The sequence below is a fragment of the Athene noctua genome, chromosome 1, assembly GCF_965140245.1.
Source record: "Athene noctua chromosome 1, bAthNoc1.hap1.1, whole genome shotgun sequence".
Lineage (NCBI taxonomy): Eukaryota > Metazoa > Chordata > Aves > Strigiformes > Strigidae > Athene > Athene noctua.
Genome location: NC_134037.1, coordinates 130,164,599 through 130,184,371, shown reverse-complemented (window position 1 = coordinate 130,184,371; position 19,773 = coordinate 130,164,599). Strand labels below are relative to the sequence as shown.

General features: G+C 40.9%; 1 protein-coding gene across 1 annotated transcript in view; it reads left to right on the top strand.

The window, feature by feature from the left end:
- HNRNPLL (heterogeneous nuclear ribonucleoprotein L like) overlaps positions 1–19,773 on the top strand; it is a 33,194-nt gene that overhangs the window by 10,041 nt on the left and 3,380 nt on the right. Inside the window, exons 4-10 of the mRNA XM_074931415.1 lie at positions 4,234–4,319; positions 12,501–12,597; positions 12,688–12,760; positions 16,652–16,723; positions 18,381–18,598; positions 18,744–18,865; positions 19,278–19,479. Coding sequence (XP_074787516.1) covers positions 4,234–4,319; positions 12,501–12,597; positions 12,688–12,760; positions 16,652–16,723; positions 18,381–18,598; positions 18,744–18,865; positions 19,278–19,479 — 870 coding nt within the window. The remainder of the gene's footprint in view (positions 1–4,233; positions 4,320–12,500; positions 12,598–12,687; positions 12,761–16,651; positions 16,724–18,380; positions 18,599–18,743; positions 18,866–19,277; positions 19,480–19,773) is intronic.

The following is a 19,773-nucleotide window of genomic DNA, read 5'->3' as shown; positions in this document are numbered from 1 at the left end:
CTGTTACGTTATTTTCACTGTGTACTATTTTTAAAAAATTGTATACTGTTAATTTGAGTCAGAAATTAAATTCCCCTACCAAAGCTTTACACTGTCTTTGCTTAAGTAATGTGCATGTTCTGGAAAAAAGGTTTTTTGAGATGATTCAGTCATACAGATATTTTGTAATACATTTGAAGGATTTTGAAATGTTTAAGTTGCTACATGCTTCTGCAATATTTCCAGATGTGTTGCCACAACATCAGGAATGTCATTTAGCTTTTAGGCTCTGAGTGGTGCATGTTTAAATAGGAAGTAATTTTTCCAGTAGGAGGGGTTGTTTGATTGCAGTCCTTCATTCTTATTTCCTTTGTGGAAAGTTGAAACCTTCATCTGTTGATGATCAACTCCAGTTTGATGGAATCTTCCTCACTTATTTGGGCTGATACATTTTACTTTTCAGTATTTCAAGTCTCACCATATATACAATTGCATCCTAATTTATTGCCATCTACTAATGGCACATATGCATGGGTTTTTTACTGATAAAGATATTTTTTGCTAGTATTTAAGTGCATGTTTTCTTATGCATTGAATGCTTATATTTTTCATAGAGGTTTTTCTAGTACGTGTTGAATTGCACATAAATATTTCAGGAAGAATTTAAAGTCTGCTTTAAGCAGACTTGTAAATTGATACAAGTGTAAGTTACCTTGTTCTTAGGGAAATATATAGGATGGTATGAATTGATCAAAGTGTTTGGGTCGTGTGAACCATATTACTTAATGCATGTATTGTTTAATTTGCCATATATCATGTTAGCAAATTGATTGAAGCTTAGTACTCCTGAAATTACTTCAAGCAGTCACTTCCATATCATGCTTTTTGCTTTGCTGCATTGTGAATATCGATAGGTTTTTGCCTGTTGATTCATTAGCGGATGATGAATTTTCTTACTCCTGCAGTTTCTTTATAGAAAAGCGTGGCAAGGCATGAGTTGCTTTCTTTATCAGTGTTTAAAGAGTGCTTTGAACTGTGTGAACAAATCCACTGATGAAGTTAGTGTTCTCTGCATGTGACTATAGTACCATTTTGGAAACCACGTTTCATTCATGCGTTTGAATTTTGGCTTGCATGAGCAGCTGAGTCGAATATAAGTGCTCGAGGAAATTGATAGCAGAAGCATTGTTCTGGGCTAGAAGAGTTTCATGGAAATTCTGAGGATGAAGCACAGTAGCTCCTTTTTGAAAACAATCAACACCCTTTCCAACCTCTTCCTTCCCGCTGCCCCCAGCTGTTTGTCTAAAGTATACCAATAAGCACTAGAAGCAGACAAATTTCCGAAATTATTTGCTAGCTTTGGAGCTCATGGAGTTCGTGTGGACTAGTAGAGTCATGGCAACTGGAAGAGCAATTGTACCCATAACACCTAGGAACATAATGAGAAAAATTAAAAAATTTGCACTTGGCCAGTGGGTTAAAAAAACAATTAATTTAAGAATGCCTCAGACAAAATCTACATTTAAAAAAAAACCCACAAAAAACAAAAACAGAAACCCAACACCAAAATCCGAACAAAAAAACAAACCAAAAACCCACAAAGCCCAACACCACCTCTTCCTCTTCAATACTTTTCTCTCCTTAAATTTGAACTACACTTAGTCAAAATATGTGAAAAATTGCAACCAGTTTTAAGTGGCAAGTCTGAATAACTGCAATAAACCGTTACAGAGTTCTTAAGTGCTCTTCTTTCAAAAGAAGATACAGTTTTTGCAGAGAAATTGGTCTACTTAAGGGCATCTTGTAAAAGAAGCTAAATTGTTCTAAAATTTTGCTGCAGTTTATTTCCTCCATTACAATTGTGACCTGCTTCTTTCCTAGCAGAATTTTTTTGAAGGGTGTGGCTGTGAAGGACAAGAAGGGCAAATTAACTGTATTTAAATCCTAGTTGCTTTCCACCCCTTTGTGATGGGGGATAGGTGTTTTGAAAAAGTTGCCTAAGGTGTCATATATAGGCCTTTGAAGTTCTGTCTCCCAGTTTCCTGATCTGGGGGCAGAACTTTGTCAGGGATTTGTCTGTAAGAACAGTCATGTAAGAACAGACAAATCTTACAAAAACTGACAGATTTCTCCCTGATGCTGCAGTCATTACTGTCTGTTCCTCTATACCTCTGCTGTTGGCTCTTAGTTCTCACTGTCTAAACCTTCTGTACAGCCTGAGGAAGGTGCATTGGCAGTTGAAACATTTTTAAACTTAACTGTCAACTTCTGAGATGAGGCTGCTGCACCTTTTTAATGATATTTAGTACGTATATAATGCTAGTGTTAATTTTCTATTTAAAACATCCCATGTTATTCTATCTTATGAATCACTTGATTTAGTAATCAGAAGTAGCTGAATTTTAAAAAAGAAAAAAATCAAGCTATGTGTATGCCTGCTGGCTAACAACTCTGATGGTATTTTGAGTACATTTATGTTTTTGAAAGACAACTTTTAAGTGGCTGTGAAGAAATCTTTTGAGTGAATTGTGAAAGTAAGTCATATGCCTGAAAATTAATGTCACCTGTAGCTGGAAAGTTTTCAGGACTCTTCTTCCAAACAAGAGGAAGATGAAGGGTATCCGTGCTATTGAGTGTGCATAGAAAACATACTTAACAAATGATCTTATATACCTATAGATCTTACTTTTTAGAGGTACTTAATCCTTTCTAAAAATGTCTGTCCACCTTCTGAAAATCTTAAGGTTAACAATCTCCTCTGCTTGCTTCATTTAGTTATGCAAAACACTCACTCACTGAAGTGCCTGGAGCTGTCCCTGAGCATGGACAATGTTTTTGGTTTGTTCTAGGGTTTTTGTTTGTTTGGTTGTTTTTTTTTAGTGGTAATATGCCCATATATTAATGCTTATGGTACTTTATGTAAGACAGGAATTATGCCACTGTAGCCAGCAATAAGACATTGTCTTTTTCTATTTTCTTCTGGGGGTGGTGGTGGGGGTAAGTGGGGGTGTGTTTGTTTTAAGAAATCCAGCATGCCCTTACCCCTTTGCCTTCCAATTGCTCCACTATTCTGCAGAACATAATAAATACTGTACCTACTTCCTTGCCCCTTTCTCCCTCTTGTCCCCCAGATAAACCTGAGGATCTTGGAATGAGCATTTTGGAAGTATTTGGTTTAGATATGAAGAAAAGAAGGGAAAAATAGATTGTGGTAGTGTTTCACTGCAATGTCAGTGTCTTTGCCTGCTAGGTTTAGCTATGAAGCTTGCTGTCTAGTAAAGCTTATATGCTTTCAGCTGTTTGAACATGATCTAACAAGTGAATTGTTTCAAGAAATGACAGTTCCTGTTTGTTCAGGTTCTCAAGCCTGGGTCTTGGGAATTTTGAATATGGATGTGTAATCACTTTTAAAATAAACCTATTTTTCTTGACCAGATTCATGCTGGAGATGAGTTTCTGGTACCATGATGTCTGATTTGTTATGTGTAATTGACTGTTGTTTGAAATACTCCTAGCACCATGTCATAAGCCTGGCCTGATGTGCAGTCAGGCGAGCTTTTTCCCTTACTGTTTGGTCTCCCCTCAGTACTGAAGATGATCTTGGATTTTATTTGTTCCTTATGATATAGGCAAATCCTGGTGAAAGCAGAGTGTTAACAATGAGTTTTCATGAATGCAGTATTTCCTGTCAGAAGTTTTCTCTGCCTTAAGTGGAGAAGCACAGCAACCACTTGTAGTGTCTTTGATTCAGGTGAATACAATTGAAATTCTCCTTTTGTTAAGCTACCTAAGCTTACATCATAGACTACCACCTTCTGAAAATGAACGTGAACAATTATAAATCCTTCAGCTGCTAGACTCTTAATTAAATGAAATGTGCTATAACTGCAGTGTCACTCTGTCTGTCTTTGCTTTGGTAAAACTACTGCCGTGCGTGCTTAAAAGGGATCACAGTTTGAGACATGGATGCAATTACTGTGTTTTAACACAGTTGAAGGTACTTGTTAAACTGATGTTCGAGTACTTCTTATAGAAGTTTTTTTCCTGATTTTCAGATTTAACTCTCTGTACTATATTAAACCATAAAAATGCTAATCAGAAATGTATAAATTGTATAAGGAAAGTTATAAATGAAAAGTTAACAAGCCTTTTCTTTGCTCTTTGGAATTTAAATGCCAATGCAAGATAATGCTTTGTGGACCTAAATTGTTTGACATTTCACATCTGACTAAAATTTTTTTTCTTCTTCCTTAGGATGTCTTGTATACCGTGTGCAACCCTGTTGGAAAAGTTCAGCGCATTGTTATATTCAAGAGAAATGGAATACAAGCTATGGTTGAATATCCTTTTTGAGTGTGATTTTTTTTTTTTTTTTTTTTTTTTTTCTCCTCTGGTTTATTGACTGCAGATGGGATTTAACATGAGAATTTTAGTAGATACTGTGTAAATTTGAGACCAAATTATTTTTTAATTTCTAGCTAAGACATGATAATTTCTATATGTCTGTAAGATAAATACGTTTCATCTTTACAGGAAAATGACATTGTCAACAATGGTCTTGATAACCATGTTTATAGGTGGCCCTAAGGCTAATCATTGCAGACATGAAATATGTTATAGATTTGACAGTGCAGTCTACACAAGATTCATGACTTTTGCCTGTGTTGATACTCAAGAAATGGGTAAGGGATTGCAGAGGTGCAGTTTGACTTCTCCAGGCTCTTCTAATATATACTGCTTGCTTTACTATTCTGACTTTAATAAAGCATGAGACCAGCTTAGGCCTCCTTGACCTGTTTATCCTATGTTGAGGAAATTCCCTGCTCTTTTATCCTACTGTTTACTGTATTTGTAGCACTAAGTTATACAAGGGATGAATGTTCAGAGTTGTTAATGTGTTACTGTGGTTTGCAAAGTCCGAAGTCTGGTATGAGTATGCCTTAGTTTATAAAAGCTCTGAGAGCTCTCTTCCAGAGACTGATTACTCTCCATTTTTGAGGTGTTATCTGGACAAAATTGTACCAAAATCTCAGAAATTAATTTGTGATTTCAGATGCTACTGATGTGGCAGGCTTTATTAGTGGGTCACTTCTCTAACATATGGCTTAACTGGTGACTTCATTGGTGATTTGCCAGGCAAAAAGAATTAACCTAACTTCCTGTCCTGGTTCAGCTAGGATATGGTTAAGTTTCCCCAGAATGTGGGGAGGGAGCTCTAGCCGGGTTATTCGATACCATGCTGACATCAAGTCTGGGCGCCAAGCATGAGAAGAGCTGGGGGGACGTCTGGTGTTCGTGGTCGGTGCCCTCACTTGCTGTACTCCGTGCGGTATATCTCTTATTCTGTTCATTGTTATTATTGTTGTTGTTCGGTTTATTATTTGTTACACTGTTGTATTAAATTTTTCCTTATTTCAACCCTGGGGTTTATATTTTACTCCCTGCCCCATCTGGTCCAAGGGTGGAGAAGGGACAATGGCGGCATGGTCTCAGATCCTGGCAGGGCCTAAACCACCATAGCCTTTTTTGGCATCCAACGTGGGGCTCAAGAGGGTTGAAATAAGGATCAAAAAGGAACAGACCCTAAGCAGAGTGTGTTAGAGCAATCTGCTAGGTGCAGTTTTACCTTTTTCATTTGTATTGTTTGATAAAAAATATTTGCAATGCTGGCCCACTTGCTTGCGTGGTGGGGCCGGATTATTCCTTATATCCGCTGTGTGTTCCCAGTGCTGGTGTTTGTTGGCGGTGGAAAATGTCTCAAGGGTCTTGTTTTGCTGTACTGGTTACTGACTGCTTATAATGCCTTTGTATCACTGTGGGGGCAGGCCGGTACCTGTTTGCTGCCTGGGCTTTTGTTAGGGGTCTCACCCCCTCTATGGGTGAGCCAGGGGAAGAGATCCTCTTGGTTTTGGAGAGTTTTAACTATCCTTGGAGCATCCAGGCCAGTGTATTTGCAGCACAATGTTTTCTGGGTGTCTGCCAGATCTTGTTTTGGACCATGTGGCACTTCTCCAACAGTAGCAGTGCCTGGAAACTTGCCCCGAGGTCAGATAATAGTGAGAGGCAAGGTATGTGGGAAGAGATGGGCAAATGCCTGGGTCAGTGGTCACCCCCAACGCTTTGGAATTTCACTCCCAAACAAATGCAGAGTCCTGATAAACTGGCGGAGTGCTTAAAAAAGGTGTGTTGCTAATCTGACAAAACCCAGGAGACACGACTCGCTGCAATGTGTTGGGGACTTGCCCATGCCTACCGTGTCCTTTTCAACATTACTCACTGCCCTCAAGGGGGAGAAAGGGCTGCAGGATCTGAAAGTGAACTTACTGATACAGCAGCTGAGCCAGAGAGACAGCCAATGCCAGTATCAATTTCCCCCACTAATGCAGCAGCTGGGCCAGAGGGACAAGCAGTGTCAGTATCAGTCGCCCCAATACAGAAAACCAAATACACCAAAAAAGTCAGCCTGCAAAGTGGGGGATGGGGGTGAGCCAGGCCCAGTATGGGAACAGGGGGAAGGGCCAGAGGTGATCATCTGATCTCTATCCCCGAGTGAGTTGCAAGATATGTGGAAGGATCTGCACCAGGCTGCTCCGATGCTGGGACAATGGAGCTAGTGTTTTTGAAATGGAGGGGAGACAGGCCAAGCAGCTGGGATCTTTGGCCAAGGATGCTGGCATTGATAGGGAAATAGGGAAACAAACCCTCAGCCTTTGGAGGCGACCCCTGCTCAGTGTAAGGGAGAGGCACCCCTACAAGGATGATATCCTATGTCAGCTAGGCAAATGGACCAGCATTGAGAAAGGCATCCAGAAACTCAGGGAACTGGCTGTGTTTGAGATGATCTATGGTGATCTGAATGATGAGCAGTCACCCATGGATGCAGATCAGGCCCCTTGCACACATTTGATGTGGCAAAAGTTCCTGCAAAGTGCACCAGAAACGCACTCGAAAGCACTGGCAATAGTGTCCTGGTGGACAGACACCCACACTCTAACAGTGGATGGAGTGGTTGGCCAGCTCCGGCAATATGAGGGAAATCTCCCTTCATCTCAACATTCCTGGGTTTCAGCTGTAAAGGAGCTGTCTCAGAGCGTCCAGAAAGTGTAAGAGGACATGTCCTACATTTCACCTGCACAGGCTGATGTCTCAGCCATTAGAAGTAGACGCTTCCCCACCCAAGAGAAGGACAGTAGAAGGTACACACCACAAGGCACCCTGTGGTTTTTCCTCCACGACCATGGAGAAAACATGAGGAGGTGGGAGGGACAGCCCACTCCTGCCCTAGCTGCACGAGTAGAGCAGCTGAAAGGGAAGACCATCACAAAAGGTCTTTTTTTTCTTTTCTTCCAAGAAAAGCGCAGCTCCAGTGTCCAGTCAGAAGTCCCCCAGGCAGAATAGAATGGGCAACGTTAACTCTGACCCTCTTGAGGGGACCAGTAAATCATTCTTACAAGAAGTGAGTGATGGTGAGCAGGATTAGAGGGGCCCTGCCTCCAGCCAGGTGGAGGAAAGGGATAATCAGATTTACTGGACACTGTGGATCCGATGGCCTGGCACATCACACCGACGAGAATGTAAGGCTTTGGTGGACACTGGCGCACAGTGCACCCTGATGCCATCGAGCTACAGTGGGGTTGAACCCATCTGTATCTCTGGAGTGACAGGGGGATCCCAACAGCTGACCCTACTGGAAGCTGAAGTGAGCCTGACTGGGAAGGGCTGGCATAATCACCCCATTGTGACTGGCCCAGATGCCCCGTGCATCCTGGGCATAGACTGTCTCAAGAGAGGGTACTTCAGAGACCCAAAAGAGTACTGGTGGGCTTTTGGTGTAGTTGCCTGGAGGAGGTTGAACAGTTGTCCACCTTACCCAGCCTCTCAGAGGATCCCTCAGTGGTGGGGCGGCTTAAGGTTGAAGAGCAGCGAGTGCCGATTGCTAACAGGACGGTGCACCGGTGGCAGTACCGCACCAAACGAGATTCTCTGGTCCCCATACATCAGCTGATCTGTCAACTAGAAAGCCAGAAGGTGATCAGCAAAACCCATTCACCCTTCAACAGCCCTATATGGCCAGGAGAAAGCCTAATGGCAAATGGAGGCTAACCGTGGACTACCATGGCTTCAGGTAAGTTATGCCAGCAATGGGTGCTGCAGTGCCGGACATGCTGGAGCTCCAGTATGAACTGGAGTTGAAGGCAGCCAAGTGGTACGCCACGACTGACATTGCTAACGTGTTCTTCTCCATTCCGATAGCGCCAGAGTGCAGGCCACAGTTTGCGTTCACTTGGAGAGGCATCCAGTACACCTGGAATCGATTGCCCCAGGGGTGGAACCACAGCTCCACCATTTGCCATGGACTGGTCCGTACTGCACTGGAGAAAGGTGGGGCTCCAGAACACCTGCAGTACATTGATGACATCATTGTATGGGGGGACACAGCTGAGGAGGTCTTTGAGAAAGGGAAGAAGATAATTGAAATCCTCCTGAAGGCTGGCTTTGCCATTAAGCAAAAGAAAGTTAAGGGGCCTGCAAGGGAAATTCAATTCCGAGGAATAAAATGGCAAGATGGGCATCACCACATCCCAGTGGAGGTAATAAAGAAGATAACAGCCATAGCCCCACCAACCTCTAAAAAGGAGACTCAGTCTTTCCTGGGCGCTGTGGGGTTCTGGAGGATGCACACCCTGAACTACAGCCTGATTGTGAGCCCTCTCTACTACGTAACCCGTAAGAAGAACAATTTTGAATGGGGCCCTGAGCAACAACAATCCTTTGAACAAATTAAGCAGGAGGTTGCCCAGGCAGTAGCCCTCAGGCCAGTCCGGGAAGGGCAGGAGGTTAAGAACATGCTCTACATCGCAGCCAGGGAGAATGGCCCTACCTGGAGCCTCTGTCAGAGAGCACCTGGGGAAACCTGAGACCGACCTCTAGGCTTTTGGAGCCGGGGATACAAAGGCTCTGAAGCTAATTACACACCAACTGAGAAGGAGATACTGGCAGCGTACAAAGGAGTTCGGGCTGCCTCAGAAGTGGTCGGCACTGAAACACAGCTCCTCCTGGCACCCCGACTGCCGGTGCTGGGGTGGATGTTCAGAGGAAAAGCCTCCTCTACACATCATGCAGCGAAGGCCACGTGGAGTAAATGGGTTGTGTTGATAACACAACAGGCTAGAATAGGGAACCCCACCCACACAGGAATATTAGAGGTGATATCATGAACTTGCCGGAGAGCAAAGATTCTGGGATGTCACCAAAGCTGGAGGTGACATGTGCTAAGGAGGCCCCACCATATAACGAGCTGTCGGATGAGGAGAAGTGATATGCCCTGTTCACTGATGGATCCAACATCGATGATGGAAGGCTGCTGTGTGGAGTCCCACACGACAGGTCACAAGCTGCTGAGGGACAGGGTGAATCAAGACAGTTCGCAGAGGTGAAAGCCATCCAGCTTGCTTTGGATATTGCTGAGCGGGAAGAGTGGCTGAGGCTCTACCTGTACACTGATACCCTGTGGAAATGGTTGCAGCAATGGAAGCAGAATAACTGGCAACATAAGGGTAAAACTGTCTGGGCTGCTGAAGTATGGCAGGACATTGCAGCCTGTGTGGAAAACCTCGTTGTGAAGGTGCGCCATGTGGATGCTCATGTACCCAAGAGTCGGGCCACTGATGAACATCGACACAACCAGCAGGCAGACCAAGCTGCTAAGATTAGAGTGGCTCAGGTGGACTTGGACTGGCAGTGCAAAGGTGAACTGTTCATAGCCCGGTGGGCTCATGAGACCTCGGGCCACCAAGGTAGGGATGCAACATACAGGTGGGCTCGAGATCGAGGGGTGGACCTCACCATTGACACCATTGCAGAGATCATCCACGGATGTGAGACGTGTGCTGCAATCAAACATGCCAAGCGGGTGAAGCCCCAGCGAAATGGAGAGCGATGGATGAAATATAGATATGGAGAGGCCTGGCAGATCGACTGCATCACACTGCTACAGACCCACCACAGGAAGTGCCACGTGCTCACAATGGTGGAAGTAACCACTGGATGGCTGGAAACTTACCCAGCGCCCCACACCACCACCCAGAACACCATCCTGGGCCTTGAAACCCAAGTCCTGTGGCGACACGGCACCCCAGAGAGAATTGAGTCAGACAACGGGACCCACTTCTGAAACAACCTGATAAATGCCTGGGCAGAAGAACACGGCATCAAGTGGGTCTACCATATCCCCTACCACGCACCAGCCTCTGGGAAAATCAAGTGCTACAATGGACTGTTAAAAACCACATTGAAAGCAGTGGGAGGTGGGACCTTCAAAGACTGGGACATGCATCTAGCAAAGGCCCCCTGGTTAGTCAACACAAGAGGATCTGCCAACTGAGCTGGCCCGGCTCCATCAAAACTTCCATGTGCTGTAGATGGGGATAAAGTCCCTGTGGTACGCCACGAGGAATGTACTGGGAAAAATGGTCTGGTTTAGTCCTGCACCAGGCAAAGGCAAACCCATCCACAGGACTGCTTTTGCTCAAGGACCTGGGTGTACCTGGTGGGTGATGCAGGACGATGGAGAGGCCCAATGCATACCACAGGGGGACTTGATTCTGGGTGAGAACATGCGGTGAATTATGCTTTGCTTTTGTAAATTGTTGGTTTGTTATTGCTAACTACTAAATGGCAGCTGGACATTATGCAGATGGTATGTAAGAAAAGGGTGGATTATGTCCTGGTTCAACTAGGATAGGGTTAAGTTTCTCCAGAATGTGGGGAGGGAGCTCTAGCCGGGTTATTCAATACCATATTGATATCAGGTCTGGGCACCAAGCGCGGGAAGAGCTGGGGGGACATGTGTTCATGGTCCGTGCCCTCACTTGCTGTACTCTGTGCGATATATCTTTTATTCTGTTCATTGTTATTACTGTTGTTGTTGTTGTTCAGTTTATTATTTGTTACACTGTTGTATTAAATTTTTCTTTATTTCAACCCCGGGATTTATATTTTACTCCCCGCCCCGTCCAGTCTGAGGGTGAGGGAGGGACAACGGCGGTGTGGTCTCGGATGCTGGCAGGGCCTAAACCACCACACTTCCATAAAAGCAAACTAATTGCTGCTTATCTATGTAGAAGACTTCAACTGTATGTCCTAACAGACAGTAGTTTGACTTACTGTGATGAGTTTGTGGTAGGCAGTGTTGTCTGGATAAGATGACTTGTACAGTTGGGGGTTATTCTGCATCTTACGAAAGACTAGGGAAGTTGGGAGCATCCTGCACGTACTTGGAAACTACCATACTTCTGTCCTTTGAATTAAATTTTGCAACATGCCTTTTATTAAAAACAAAACTAACTAGCAATTGCAAGAAAACTCACGAATGTGAGCAAAATACTGCAGCAGTGTAGGTAAACAGTTTGGGGGGAGGGGAAGCAAGTGAGCTTCAAGAGAAGCCTTGTCTGAAAAGTTCAAAAATTTACTCAAATTTCACTGCTAAGTGCCATACCCATTACTTTTGCGGATATGCTCTGACAGTTCTAGCCAGTATCAAACAATTTCTTAGGGGTCTAGGAAGCTTAACTTTTCTCGCTGTTAAATTCCACAGTGAATCTGCATCACCTTGGAAGAAGTTGGGCTGCAGGAATGTGGTAAAAGAAGGGATATACTGTTGATAAAGACTACTTCCAAAATGTCACTAAATTGTATTAAAGGACGGTGCAAAATGTCTGCTGTAGGGTTCAGGCTTTCTGTCACTGTATGTTACTGAACGTGTGTAAGATCATGGATTGCCATGTGCCAAGGCTCAGGTACATTTTTCTGCTAGTCATAGAACTAAAGTATATAGAGGATATGAAATAGCCTGGTAAATGCATCTGCCTTGAGCAGTGGATTTAAAGCAATCTGCTTGTATTTTTTGACGCAAGGTGATTATTTGTTCGTTCAAAGTCTCTCCCTTAGTTCTGTGGTTTTATTTGGCTAACAAGCTAGAAGGGCTTACTTTTTCTTAGTTGTTTTTGCTGTAAAGCAGCTACTGAGTTCATGTTCTCCTTACCCACAAGTGTCTAGCTAATGCTAGCTGTGAGCAGAGATGCATTGTCTTAAGTCATGCTATCTTGCCCCCAAGCTCTGATCCCTTCCCAAATGATGTAGCTTGAACTTTCCCTTCAAACTTTCCTTTCAAATATTCTCTAGGCTTGCTGGTAACTTTGTGTCCTCTGATGGAAATTACTAAATCCACCAGAATACCCCCTCCCAAACAGCATAAGATCAAAGCATAAAGAAAGCTTGTATCTATATAATCCACACTAAAGAATTTACTAATTTATGAATGGTCTAGTTTGCTGCTTACATATCAAAACTAGATGCTTAACATAAGTCAAACCCATATATACTTTTTGGTTGTTTTATATTAAAGTCTGTATTAAAGTATGTAGTGAAATATCTGTAGGCTATAAAAATAAAGCCATATCAGAAGAAAGGGATGTGAATGAGACACCTGGGGAAAAAAAATCCTTAACATGGATGTGTATGTTTGAATCAGTGTTTTGTGCCCAGAAGGCGAAGGCTGCACTCAATGGAGCAGATATCTATGCAGGATGCTGCACACTAAAAATTGAATATGCAAGGGTAATGCTTGGACTTTCTCTTTTAATTGTACTAGAAAAGTATATATATAATCAAGATGTAACCTTTTTCACTCTTACTTTATTTGAACAGCCAACTCGACTTAATGTCATTAGAAACGACAACGATAGTTGGGACTACACTAAACCATATCTGGGCCGACGAGGTAGGTTTTCCTATGTTATCACTGTAGATGTTTGACTATACTAATGACAATCCTTGACACGTGGTCAGGCTGTATGGCAATAGTCATTTCAAAGCAAGCCAGTGCTGCTGAAGGCTGTGTTGAGAAGCCAGGAAATTAACCCTGAGCCCTAGTGCCCCCTACTGCCGTGTGCTTGAGCCACTTAGTTCAACAAGGAGCCCACACCTGCAAGCACCTTCGCAGTTCTCAAGGACTTGCATTTCTCCAAGCAGCTCTCTCTCTTTGGAGGAGAGGAAACCTGTTACAGACTATTCCTTACAAACTACAAACTTGCACACTGCTTCTCCTTCGAAAGGACTCTTTTCCCCTATGTTGGACGAGGCATTAAGAAGGATAGAGGACTTCAGCAGGCTGACTCTACACTTCATCATGCACCACATCGGCATCAGCAAAAAAAACAAACAAAAAAAACCCTCTGAAAAAATTCAGACTTGCAATTCACCTTGTCTGCATACTGCATGCACCACCACCACCACAAGTTTTTAAAGGAGGACACTTTCAGTACTTCAGATTTGTATGGGATGAATAACATGATAGACTGTACCCATTCTGTTCAAGTTTGTATGTATGCTGGTCTTATTTCCCTTACAATTATAACTGCAAAATTGAGAACCTCCAAAATTAAGAACCTCTCTTGTTGATATCATTGACATTGTAATCTTTTATTACTTTCTGTATGTGAGAGTTGCATTCAGTCTTAACAGTGTAAATATTGTTTAGTAGTAGGGAAACTTAATCCTTATCTGTAGATAGATAGTTGGAACTGAGCAGTGCAGTATCAGATAGGTCCCCGTAGTTATATTTAAGTACTGAAATAGGAAGATTCATAATTGGAACAGGTATAGCATCTCTTTTACTCAGCTGTAAAAATTGCCAGAGCTTAACTGATGTCAGTGGAAACTGTGACTATATATGTAAAGACAAACTGCTGTGTAGACTAACTCCTGTAAAGTGTTTAAAAAAAAAAAAAATTGTAACTATTGAGTGCAGTGTTCAGTAACTTATGTATGATAATGTGTGCAATGTAAAGTTAGAAAAGCGAAGACCATGTGTCCAAGATAGAGTATCTACTTATGAAAGGTTATATGAGAACCAGGGCTTTGGCTGTCTCAAGTGATATGCACTTCCAAAGTAATACTGCAGAGACACTGGGCTTGTAAATCTGTTGTACAACTAAAAACTTAGGACGTGAATTTTCAAAATGAAGGTTTTGTAAAAAGTTAACAAGGGAGCTACAGTATTGGTTGCAGCTTGTAGATTATGACTATTTGTATCGGGATTCAATTTTTTCTCAAATTTCTGAGTTAAAAAAGGAATTTTGAAAAAACTCAAGGGCAAGAAAAAATCTGAAGTTTTGAATTTGAAAAATCTGAAGGATTATTTTGATCCTCGTATCTTTTGATCATTGCAGTGTTTGGAGGCTGGCTGGTAACATTGTGCATATGTAATTACATTATGTAATTGGTCTGCAGATAGATATGGCTATATGAACTAAATGTTCCCCAAGCTAGAGAAAACAGTGGAAAATGAAAAACTTAGGATAGGTACAGCTTGCTCTTTCTCAAGATTTCTCACTCTTGTTTTTCTTTTGTTACTTTGACGGTCTGTCTCTATTTTCTATACATCACTATTACACATAAGAGAAAAATAATTTGACTTGTATTAGATATATATCTATATATCATGCTATACTGTATATTTACTGTGGCCCACATACATTTATCTAGAAAATGGGAATATAAATTGTTATAATGAACACTGAAATGTACATGATAAAGCAGGCGTCTAGAGAAATTTTTCTGTAAGGTAATCCTTTTGGATTATGAAGTATTTGTTGTTCAATTTACTCTTGCATTAGCATTGTCTGGCTTTGAACTTAACGTGACTCAAACTGTAGGGATCTGACTGCAGCAAACAAGATCTTAGCCCAAAGGAATTTCTATTGGAGGAGAGGCATGCTGATGTATCCTTTCAGAATTTCACACCCTCCCTCAAATTTTAGGAAAGAAATGCATTTGGCTAATGATTTTTTTCTTAAAGAACTGGTTTTAGTTGTTTTTTGGAACAAATTACAGACTTCTGCATAGTATTTCTCCACTTAAGTAAACTTTCTAACAAGTGCCTGCTGCTATGAACCTGTATTGCATTAGACTGAACCAAAAAAACCCCACCTGACTTTTAGTATTCTGCTTGGTTTTAGCCAGAAAGTTCAAACTGTAGTTTGGAGCATTTCTTTTGGTGGTAATACCAGCATACACAGTGACTCAAGGACCTGATTTAAAAACAAAACTGAAAAACAACAATTCCCCAAACTTGAACTAGATTATAAAGAATCTTTCCTTTCAGAATTATTTTTAACAGAGCAGTTCTCATGTTTCAGAGCCTATTTGCACAAGTATTTGTACTGGCACAACTGAGGGATGTTGTTTAAGGAAGGAACAAGTATGAGAAGGGCATGGAGAGAACAGTGGACTACACCATCATGAGGGAGAAATATTTGTCAAACTATGTTCTCCCAGAATTCTTTATTTGAAGAATATGGTCTGTTACTGTGTGCAGTTTCAAAGTATTTAGCTCCACAGACTGAAATTACAGACTTGATTTTTCTGAAAGATGATTACTGCATGCAGTTTAAATGCTTAAAGACTGCCCATTTGCTTTATAGAGCCACAAACCAGAGAGGTGTTACCCTGACAAGGGAATGGAAAACCAAAAATTGACAATAGTAATCTTTCTGCTATGTGTTTGAAGGCATTCGGAACTCTTCTCTCATCAGGCTGTATTGCCAAACTAAATGACTTGGAACCTGTCCACAAAATTCTGAGCAGGAAGGACACATGTGTTTTCATCTCCCACTGTTGTGTGTTGTCTAATGTGAATAGTTCCTGTTTTTCAGGGGAAATACCTCCAGCTGCATTGGGTGGAGTTGCCACTTTCAGCATTTTCAGCTGCTTAAATTTCCTGGAAACTGTTGTGATCTGATAGATGTCTTGCTCCATTCAACACAGCTTTTTTAATTGTGAGAAATCAATTGATGCTTACCACAAAGAAATCTGGAAGTTCAGATTTTGTTTGTCATGCAGTGTGGATCTGATTAGAAAATACAGCTTTGGTTGTGAGGCACTGCTTTCCTCCAGTAATGTAGACCCCTTGCTTAACTTTATATCTTAGAGGACTGGGTTTTCTTAAAGGATTGACCATTGTTTAAGTGCATTATTCAGTGATGTTTTTCTTCAATTGAACTGTTACACGCTGCTGATAATGCAATAATGTACAATCCTTTTGGCAAGCCCATAAATCAGTAGGTGTTCTGTAAATATATATGTACACATATGTAATGCTCTCTGTTTACTGATTATGAAACCATGTAATACAGGTTGTTGTTGGCTTATGCTGAAACTTCTTGAAAGAAGCCCACTTTGAAAATGTGTTGCTGTTGAAGCTAATATTATGATTCAGGTACTGTCTTTCAAAAGTACTGCATTTCAAATTTGTTTTAAGAGACACATAGGTAGATCCTGCTGTATGGTGTTATCTATACTAATGTGTGGTGTCTGTTTAGGAAAACTATTGGGTATTTCCATAAACTTTAAATGTCTGCATCTCCTCATTGGCCACTGCCCCAAATCAACTTAAGTGCAATTTGTTATATGGATGGCAGTCTTTTAATTTTGGTGTCCCAGGGCTACAGCTTGTGGTTTTGGACCTATAATGAATGAGAAATCATTTATAAAGTTAACAAGGACTCAAGTTACTTTTTTGCTTCTTAACTAGAAGCTTTTGTCTTAACTGGAGAAATCGAGTGCATAGTTGTGCATACTAAACTGTTTTCTTTCCCTTCCCATATGTTAGACAGAGGGAAGGGCCGCCAGAGGCAAGCTATTTTGGGAGAGCACCCATCATCGTTTAGACATGATGGTTATGGTAAGTAACATAGGATGACAGGTGGTTATGATTTTTTTACATGTTATGTGGAATTCTAAATATTCAATCAGTCGTTCACTGTGGACCCCTACAGCATGAGTAGTTCACTATTGTGGTGTATGTGTGGTGCTGTCACTCCACATCCTGAAAATGCTGGTCATTCACTGAAAGCTATGTGCATTTATTGCCATACCTCTTCCTTTCATGGAGAGCATCTGATTCTACAAATTTATTCCTTGGAAGAATGTTGCCTTTCAGTTGCCATCACCCTAGCAGTGGATGGAAAACTACATCTGTACTGGGAAAGCAGTTCTGTTTTAGAAAATGGCAACATAGCTTGATCAATGGTTTGATGCAACACAGAGCTCTTTGATGTTCTTACATGCAAAGTTGTGAATTGTGGGCTTTGTGTTTCTTCTAATTTAGCTAATTCTGAAAAGTTATAGCTGTGTGACTGTATAAGAATGATGTTTTGGTATTAGTTCTATCAAGTGCTGCAGTTGTTACCAGTGTTATCTGTAAATGAAGATCTGCTGTCACTTTCCTGTGTTGGACCAAGACCTCAGGTTTGAGAAACTAATGTCTGCACATAGATTGACTTTATTAGTTATTCACTCTCTTAACTACCAGATGCAATGTGATTTGTCTTGCCTCTTTCTTTGCAAACGTATTTATGGTATTTTACAGTAGGTTGATCTTCCACCTACTCTTTGAAAAGGTTCTTCAAATCTCCAGAATTTCCAAGTTTTACCTTGTATTCACTGATGTTCTTTTTTCATTCTTCTGATATACCCTTCTACCTTAAGTAATGTGGCTGTGTCCTCCTATACCACTGTGTTCCTCTCATTACTGTTTTTTGCTGGGGAAAAAAGGAGAAAATGTTCCTTTTATACTTGGCTTATATGAATTTCACTTTATTTTTGTCTCAGAAGAACAAGGATCCTCTCCTTGGTCTGTAATACTGATGTTTTCTATAAACAAGTGTTGAATACCAGTAATGTCTATTCATTTAAAAAAAAAAAAAAATTGTTTATTTCAGTGAAACTTGTCGTGTTGCTTGTAGTGGAAAATAGGACAGCTTCATTTGGCATTAATGCAGGGGTTTAAGTATTCCTGTTTCTTTCAAATGAGCTGTTTGTAGAGATACAGTCTTCTGACTTAATCTCTTGTCTCTGGAAAAAGCTGTGTTGTCTCTCCTGACCTCTGGCTAAAAGTTCACTCCTGGTTTGTTTTCCCTACTTTGTAATACTCTTTCTTGGTGTCATGTAGACATGGCAATATTGCTGGAGGTTTATTTTAAATATCTCTTCTGATAGGTTTATGTTCAAATATTTTGTATGGTGTAGGGAAGATACTATTTTTATAATTACTGAAATACTTTTTTTTTCACTTGTGTATAAAAACAATACCATGAAACAGCTCCTTCGTTTTTGTCTAGTAATTTAAGAAGAGACTTGGAACATCAAAGGGAATAGATTAGGGTGGGGTTGGTTCGTTGGTTGGGGTTTTTTTTAATTGGAAACTGCTATAATAGTGTGTCGTGTGGTTCCCCCCCCCCCCCCCTTTAAAAATGCATTACGTATGTGGGATTTAATGCATGATTAAGTAGTGAAACGTGTTTCAAACGCTATGAAAGAATGGTCTTTCATCTCCTTAGGGTCACATGGTCCTTTGCTGCCCTTGCCAAGCCGGTACCGAATGGGATCTCGGGACACTCCAGAACTTGTTGCTTATCCGCTGCCCCAGGCATCCTCCTCTTATATGCATGGTGGAAATCCTTCTGGTTCAGTTGTCATGGTTAGTGGGTTGCATCAGCTAAAGATGAACTGTTCAAGGGTCTTCAACCTGTTCTGCTTGTATGGCAACATTGAGAAGGTAAGGCATAATTTATTAGAAACTTGGAAACTACTGTAGTAGTTTTAATTGTTTTGAGATGGTCTAAAACTATTTGCTAATAACCTATAAAACTCTTAGTTGGGCTGTTTGTTGCAATGTAATTTTTTTCCCTTATCTATCTTAGGTGAAATTTATGAAGACTATTCCAGGCACGGCACTGGTTGAAATGGGTGATGAATATGCTGTGGAAAGAGCTGTCACACATCTCAACAATGTCAAGTTATTTGGAAAGAGACTTAATGTCTGGTAAATATATTTTATCAGATTAATAGTCTACTAGTGGGCAGATGGAATGAGGTTGCAAACAGACAACATCCTATTGTTCTGTTATCAGTGTTGGAGATACGATTTCAAATTTGCAACTATATTACTATTTATAATTTTATTATTTATATTAATAAAGCATATGGGCATTACACAGATCAGCTGTTTGTAAACAGTATTACTGAATGTGTCTTACCTATCCTTTCTACGTATTTTAAAGGAAGATGTCAAATCCAACCCATCTTGTTCTCCTATTTCAAACTGTTGTAAAGAAATGCCAGCTCTGTTCTGGTTAGATTAATAATCTGCATGCAAAGTATGCGAGTCTTAATTATTTAAAAAAATTTAAATATATATATATATATATATATTTGTATGTATCCTTAAATCCCAGTGTTTCCAAGCAGCATTCAGTAGTTCCAAGCCAGATATTTGAACTGGAGGATGGCACGAGTAGTTACAAGGATTTTGCGATGAGTAAGAATAATCGCTTCACCAGTGCTGGCCAAGCATCTAAGAACATCATCCAACCACCCTCCTGTGTGCTGCATTATTATAATGTTCCCCTGTGTGTAACTGAAGAAACATTTGTAAAGGTAGGCAGTTGCAATGACTGTGACGTATAGTGATTTAGAGGTCTATCATAGCTTTACACTGTGTTACTTTTTAAAAGAAATAACTGGGATGGTTACAGCATAGTGACTGGAAGAGAACTAGTTTTTAAAATAGGTTTGTAGCCCTTCTAAATACAGGCTATTATATTTTCACAATTCTGGCATTATTCTCTTTTTTTTATTTTTTTTTTTTTTTAATGTGAGAAACAAGATCTTGGAAATGAGTAGCTTATTGTGGGTTTTTTATGGAGGAAGGAGAAGAGATTCACACAAAAC